Below are 7,479 nucleotides of genomic sequence, written 5' to 3' on the forward strand. Positions count from 1 at the left end.
CAATGTGTGTTCTCAATGGAACCTCCTGCTTTACATCCCATCCGAGCAACCATTAGAAGGTACAGTATAACATTGTGGGTAAGTTGGAATTGCACTCTCAATATTGTGACTTGTGCATGTATGAGCACATATTGACCACAAAAAAATCAGAAAAATGTAGAAGTGATAGTAGTTAAAATCACCAACTTGGTTCCATTTATAATATTCGGCTTTTACCTAATGTCATTTAAAACCACGCTCTACATTACCTTAGCTGTAATATCAGCCTAATATGATTAAATTATCCATCCTTCTCACAAGAAGTCTTGAAAATGACTAATGCATTTATTTGTGTGTGTAACGAAAGTTAAGAACACAGAGCTTATAGAATCTTGGCTTCTTGACTAATTCAAAGACATCATTGATGAAGTTTGAATAGCTGTACTGAGAAGTAAAAAAAAGGCATACTTACATGTATATCAGACATTATGATATAAGTCCTAATGTCACCCAGGTAGGTGCAAAGACACCTTTTTGAAAACATACTGTCTTCCTTGAAATTCAATATCAATAGTAAGGTACTGTCAACCCTCAGAATGCTGTTAGGTATCTTATGATAGATGACTGCCACGTTAAAAAAAAGGTAATCCTAATCTTTTAGTGCAGCATAAGCACTCCTCAAGCAATGCACACTTAAGATATGCAGACCTTCTTGAGAACGCCTTTCTATGTGTCATCTTATGGTATCTTCAGAATCTGTATCTATGTAGGCAGTATAACCACCCTTTATCGTAACACACCAGCTTCGCAGGCACACGGCGCGGCAGCAGCTGGGTTATATTACACTGAACGACCTGTCACACCTAACCTTTGCATATCTAACTGTAAGATCATGTGTATCTAGTAAGGATATAGATTATGATAGTTGCTGTTACCTCGTAATGGCTTAAAACTATAACAAAACTGAACCAACTAAACCTTACATGGGGTAATCTCAGTTACCTGTACTCATCCCCACAATCCCCTATCACAGCCATTAGGTCCCTGCCCCTGCTGACTACAGTGTGAATCCTGTCCATGTCCTGCTGTGTCAGGTCGAAGGTGAAAGTTCGAAGGTTGTCCTGGATGTGTTCTGCCCCCGGCACTCCTAGTCTGCACCCCACAATCACACCTAAGGATGAGAACAATTAGTTCAAAGACTTGAGTTGATCAGTCAAACGTGATGTGTAAGTCCAATTTTTTGTGTAGGAAATTTTGTGTTTCAGTTCAGCTCTGAAATGGAATGACTACCAAAACAGACAAAACTTTCAAGAGAACAATCAGTTTAGCCTTTTTAGCTTAACTAAACAAAAATGAGAGATTTCACTGGATATTTTAACTCATGTGACTATGGCGTAACCTAGGCTCTAGATTCTACAACAGAACCTCAACAAGAATGTATATTTTCAGTCATAAGATAGTTGAATTTGGCAAGACACGTCTATTCCAGTGTTCCACAGTAAAGGTAAAGGTGTTCACATTCTTTTTGAAGCCATAAGGGCAGTGGGTTGTTATCCACAACTCGTGTCTAGGACAGTGGTATTGGAAGGCGGAGCAAGATACTTATTCATACACCTGGGCGAAAATTAGAAAGTTGTGTTACAGATACAACATCTAGACAGGAATGGAACCTCCTGAGATTCTGTATCTGTATCTATATAGCTGGTATAACCGCCATTTGGCGTAACACACCAGCTTCATAGGCACGTGTGTAAAAAATTGTGACAGGCCCTTACCTCCTACAGCTGGTTGGTCAAGGATATATTTTGTGGCCACGTTGGCGACACTAACTCCATGTTCATCTGCTATGATCTTCAGCACCTGGTAAAAGGAGAATACAGATAGATGCAAATTGTTCAGTCATGCACACACACACACACACACACACACAAGCACACACACACACAAACACATAGAAATGTATATGCACACATAAACACACACATCCTTACTTATGCACACATAAACATAAATGTATACACCGTGTCACACATACACTCACACACCTCAGGTTCTCTCATTCTCACCTTAAGCAATTCTTGGTGTAGCTTCCATCCTCCCCAGGAATCCACCATGTTCTTGTACTTCCCCAAGGACGCGGTGGGAAGGTCGTGACGAGACGTTGGTTCCTTGGCTCCAAGATATTTCTCAGTAAGCAGACCACCTCCTGGAAAGAAATTATGGCGGGAGGGGACACTCTTCAGTTTTTTCTTCCTGCCGGGTTTGAAAGAAAACAAGGAATTTGGAGAACACTATTCAATTGTTGTTCCTAAATGCAATTTGTTTTTCTAATGCATGAGGCTTATGCACGAGTATGCTTTACTCTGTATCATTCTATATTTGAGAGAAAGAGAGAGGGATGGAGAGATTGAGAGAGAGAGAGAGAGTTGTGGAAGGATCTAAGGTCTATTAAGGTACATTTGTACATTTGTAAGGTAGAGAGAGAGGGGGAGAGAGAGCAAAGGTCTGAGCATAGATCAGAGAGAGAGAAAGAGAGAGACTTTTTGTCAAACAATTCTTTTAGAGATTGTAAACTAAAAGAATTTGATGAAAGAGTGCAAATAAAAGGTAAGAAAGAAGGTACCAAGTGTTCCATATGTGAGGAGCTTTATCCCATGTGCCGTGCAGAATTTTGCCATCTTCTGTCCTGGTCGCCTGTCAATCAGGGAATACTGCACCTAGTGGAGGAGATGGGAAGAAAAAAAAAGAAATCTTTAGCCACAACAGTTTATTTTCTTGGTTCCTAAATATTTTTCTATAAAAAATACTCGGAAAGAATCTCAAGAAGAAAACAGAGGGCTGTGACTGTGAGGAAAATTTGAATCTTACTAGGTTCATCCGTGAATAGTTTCATCAGGTTGATAAGTCACTGAATAAAAAGACTCTTTGTACAAAACCAAGAGATTTATTCCACAGACGTTTCGATCACCTGGTTTGTACATATGTAAATATTTTGCGTTTGGGAATGCATCTCATTATTATGTATAAGCAGCAGCCCCTGTGTTGCATTGCTATGTGAACCAGTCAGAATTGCCTTGAAGAAGGTGACAGATGGTCACCGAAACATCGGTGGAATAAATCTCTTGGTTGTGTAAAAATATTCAGTGACTATGTTCACTTGGATTCCTGAAACTATGTGTACCAACTTGAAGGTACAAACATTCCCATCAGACTCTGTTTTTAAGACGATCTTTCAATTCGGCATTTTAATCATTTTAATTTTTTTTTAAATCTGAGATCTAACAAATTAAATTTGTGCGGCCTAACTCACACCTGCTACTGACTACTAAGGGTATATGCCTCAAAAGTCGAAAGGAAAGCTTAAATCATAAAGCAAAAAATTTGAGTTACAACAACAGTTCATGAGTGAGGACTTCATCTGGAGTCCGTTGTAGCACCCTACCTGATTTGAAGAGATAGGGATGCCTTTGTTCACAATTTCCTCCAGCCGAACTGTGTCAAAATTGGTTAGGGCCAGCTCACCTATGGATACAAGGAAAGAAAATCAAGGCTTGCAGGGAAAATTAAGATTTATCTTATGTAGATATCTTATTACGGGCTACATGTCCATTGAATAGACCAAGGACGGCATCTATTCTCCGTAAGTCAGAAACATTTAACACTTAAAACAGGTTTGATTCACTGTTGTGAAAGCTGCTTGAGAATACTCCCTAACCCACTTAGAACAGAATGGTTTCGATCTCCACGCACACAGGGATGGACTCTTTTCAATAAGTGTGGTGGGTTCTTAATCGTTTGAGGTGTGGCTCTCCTCAAACAAGGGACCTGCATTTAACATCCTATCTAAGATCTGTCCCTAACAGAAGCAATACATTGATAAAAAGTCTTTCATTTATTTTGCACGAAACTTAAATTTATCAAAAGGACATCCTAACAAAGCTGACAAAAAACAACATAGTAAAATCAAATGGTCTACCACTGACCAATTTTGCCCTCTGCCTGCAGGTCTGCCATGTGGCCCAGGGCATCCAGATATCTCTTATCACTGTAGTCCCACCAGTGGAACTGCAAACTGTCCAGCCTGTCCACCCCCATCCTTCGAATGGACCGGTCTATGTTTTCTTCAACCACCTGCAAGGAGTAATTGTATTCAATACTAGTTACGTCACAGTACATGGCTTGAAATTCATTCTTGAAGGAAGGTGTGCACCTTAGAAGCCTAAAATTTAAGCTGAACACAAAAATTTCAAAAAAAGATAAAACAAAAATGATAGAATAAAGTAGAATATCTCTGAACTGGAAGCTAAAATTTTACAGCTAATTTCAATATTCTAAATAGGTTTTAGTATCTTTTATGACACTACAGTCAAGAGTAGACTTTCACAACACAAGACTTAGTGTACAATAATGCCTTTACACATGTACATGTAACCCTACTCAAATATCTGGGTGCGCCGATGAACCCACGGTCACCCTAGTATTTCTAGCCCTGTACTTTGTACCTTCAGTTGTATAACACTGTAACGGTTGCAGATATTTGTATTTGTTGACACAGTATGACCGCTCACCTTCCTTGTCATGGGCCCAGGTCGAGGCACCCACTTGGTCAGACCCTGCACTTTACCCAGAGCTTCTGCACCCCTCTCAGCTTTCAGCTGCAACACAGGAACAGAAGGCAACAGTCACTCTGTATATATCAATATTAGCTTCCTTATGCTACGGTCACATTTGCAACTGTGCCTTTAGTGTGTGCATCCCCCTAAGGCACCGGACACCGTGTGTGTTACCTCTCTGTGTTCTCACAATTACTTTATGGCATCTACTTGTTCCCGGGTCCCGAGTTGATTTAAACTCTGATATGCCATCAGAAAAAAAAGGATATCATAAAGACCTACTCAAAGACCCATTGCTAAAGAGGCTAATCAAGACTTAAGTATTTCAAGAAAAATTGTATACTTGTCACTCTGATCTTGAGAACTTTGGCTTTGCCTGCCCAATCATTTCATTCACCTTTTAAAACTACAACTGTACAGTAAAGCCACATCAATCCAGTTCATGCCTTCTTGATTACAGTTTAATGTAAAATTTTAAAAGAAAACCCTCGGACTCTGTTTACAATGAATCTTTCAGTTCAGCAGAATTTTCAAAAATCTATGAATTAGCGAATAAAATTGGTGTGGCCTCACCTTTTTCAGAAAAGCCCCGTAGAACTCTTCGGCAGGTCCATAGTGGTCTGCCATGTCAAACGTTGTGAAACCTGCATCCACATAACTCAGCATCTCATTCACTAAGGAAGGATAGGCAGGAAGGAGAATATTCAATTTCAAGGCAGGAAACTGACCATGTCTCTTCGTGGCACTTGGACTTGGAGTCCTGAATGTTCATTGTTGCTTGCCAACATTTTTTAAACAGATCCTTGTTTTCTTTTACTTTCTTGGCATGGTACAATGTTTCCCGGTAATTGCTTTCTTTCAGTGCATTATGCAAAAAGGTTTTGAAAATTGCCAAAACCATACATTTTGATTGAAGATAAAGATAGATGATAAGGATGGCTATTCCAAGATCATGAATTCCTAGTGTCTTGAGCCACCAAGACACGTTCAGTTTCTGCCCTGATTTTTTTGTACCTTTTTTATGAAAGCTCCATATATGTCCTCAGAGGGGCCATAAATGTCGGCCAGGTCAAAGCTTGTCAGACCAGAGTCATAGTACTGCAGCATGGCATCAGCTGGGGGAGGGGGGCAAGGCATAACAGTTACTAACTTACACCTCTATATTCCGATGGCCCCTGAACCCTAACCCTTAAGTAATAGTGGAGTCGTGTGGCGTAACGGCAGGGTTTTTCGGCCCAGAACCCAGCGGTCCCGGGTTCGTATCCCCTGATGCCACAGATGTTGTGCCCTTTTGTAACAGTGGGGTTTCAAGCGCCTCCAACTGACCAGTCTAACTGGTCGTGACCTTTTCGCCTAGTGGTTAAGGCGTGCGTGCCTGTGATCTAGGCTGCCGGTTTCGGCGTGGGTTCGAATCTCACTTGGGATCACTTATTTCTACTCGCTCCTTTGATTTGTTTCACTGGTTAAACCGGCGTGGGTTCGAATCTCGGTTGGGATCTGACTTCTTTCTACTCACTCCTTTGATTTGTTTCACTTAGGAAAGACACTTTACATGACTATCCTCACCCCATCAGGGTATAAAAACGGGTATATTATGTGTGTTGGTCACGACACCAGCACATTCAGTTACATAAATATTTGTTTATTTATTTATTTATTTGTTTGTTTGTAACTGACCTGCCCTGTGTGGGTCGATGGGTCCGTGCGCCCCTGACACCTGCCACATGCCATTCAGGATGCGGGTGATCTCCAGTCCCCCCCTCAGACGCACCTTTGGTACCCCTGCCATCCTTCAGCTGATTCTTACTAACACACTGAGAAAGTGAAGCACAGCGCAATCAATATGATGGCACACTTCACCCCTTTACAGTCACACAACAGCACAATCTAATTTACAGATGCACACTTTCTGCAACTAAACACTGATCTGCCTTATCTTAATATCTAACGTTATATCTATTTGCAGGAATTTGTTTATTTTTTGATGCTCTGTATATTTCAGTTACATTTTAATACTGGGACATATCCACGCCCCCCTCCCACTCGCTCATTCAGTAGAGAATCAAAAACACGCACATGATTCTATGGAAGATATTTGATGGTATACAGCACACGCATACTTCTAGGTACACACACACACACACACACACGTATACATAGTGTCACACATACACTCACACACTTCAGTAGGTTAGGTATCATAAACAACCAAAACGCATATCTCAACGCGTTATGAATAAAAACAAAGTGTACAAACGCCCATGCTTGAATGTCTGAATGTCTGGCTTATCCTACAGAATTCAACAAAATAGAAGAAAACATGCCGGTACCTTCTTGACCCGCTATATCCCACATAAAGCCAAAGTTGTGTAACATAACCTTTGACCTATTTTTGCGCAATCCTCCAGCGACGACCAGACGATGTCAAATCGATGTGGTTTTATTCTCCTTGGTCAAATTTGAATTTTTTTTGGTATAGACTTGGAGAAGCTTTGTGTCAGATGGTTCAGCCAAAGATCTTGTTCTTTTGCAGTGTGGAAGAAAATTCAGAGATTGAGCTGTTTTTGACCGGAAATGAGACATTTGAAGAAGCATCAGGCAGAATAACCTTACCCAAAGGGTCAAAGGGTCAGACCTGATTATCTTGTGGGCAAAGTTTGGTCGAAATATGTCAGCTTAGTTCTTATCACTTCGCGTTGTGGAAGATATTTCCGAGTTTGACCAGTTTTTGACCGGAAATGGGACATTTGAAGATGTATCAGGCAGAATAACCTTGGTGACCTAAGGGTCAAAGGGTCAGACCTGATTATCTTGTAGGCAAAGTTTGGTCGAAATATGTCAGCTTAGTTCTTTTAGCTCTTTTCATTTCGCGGTGTGGAAGAGAGTT

At 40.7% G+C, this 7,479-nt stretch overlaps 1 protein-coding gene across 1 annotated transcript; it reads right to left on the reverse strand.

The window, feature by feature from the left end:
- Positions 1 to 305: 305 nt before the first annotated feature.
- LOC136422739 (uncharacterized oxidoreductase YccK-like) lies at positions 306 to 6,402 on the reverse strand. Its single transcript, XM_066410591.1, has 9 exons — positions 6,270 to 6,402; positions 5,607 to 5,707; positions 4,548 to 4,634; positions 3,963 to 4,110; positions 3,422 to 3,501; positions 2,603 to 2,696; positions 2,046 to 2,185; positions 1,755 to 1,839; positions 306 to 1,150 (listed from the first exon to the last, which is right to left on the reverse strand). The coding sequence occupies exons 1-9, from the start codon at positions 6,379 to 6,381 to the stop codon at positions 978 to 980; spliced, it is 1,020 nt and encodes a 339-aa protein (XP_066266688.1). The 5' UTR covers positions 6,382 to 6,402; the 3' UTR covers positions 306 to 977.
- Positions 6,403 to 7,479: the final 1,077 nt, after the last annotated feature.

The sequence above is a fragment of the Branchiostoma lanceolatum genome, chromosome 17 (genome assembly GCF_035083965.1).
Source record: "Branchiostoma lanceolatum isolate klBraLanc5 chromosome 17, klBraLanc5.hap2, whole genome shotgun sequence".
Classification (NCBI taxonomy): domain Eukaryota; kingdom Metazoa; phylum Chordata; class Leptocardii; order Amphioxiformes; family Branchiostomatidae; genus Branchiostoma; species Branchiostoma lanceolatum.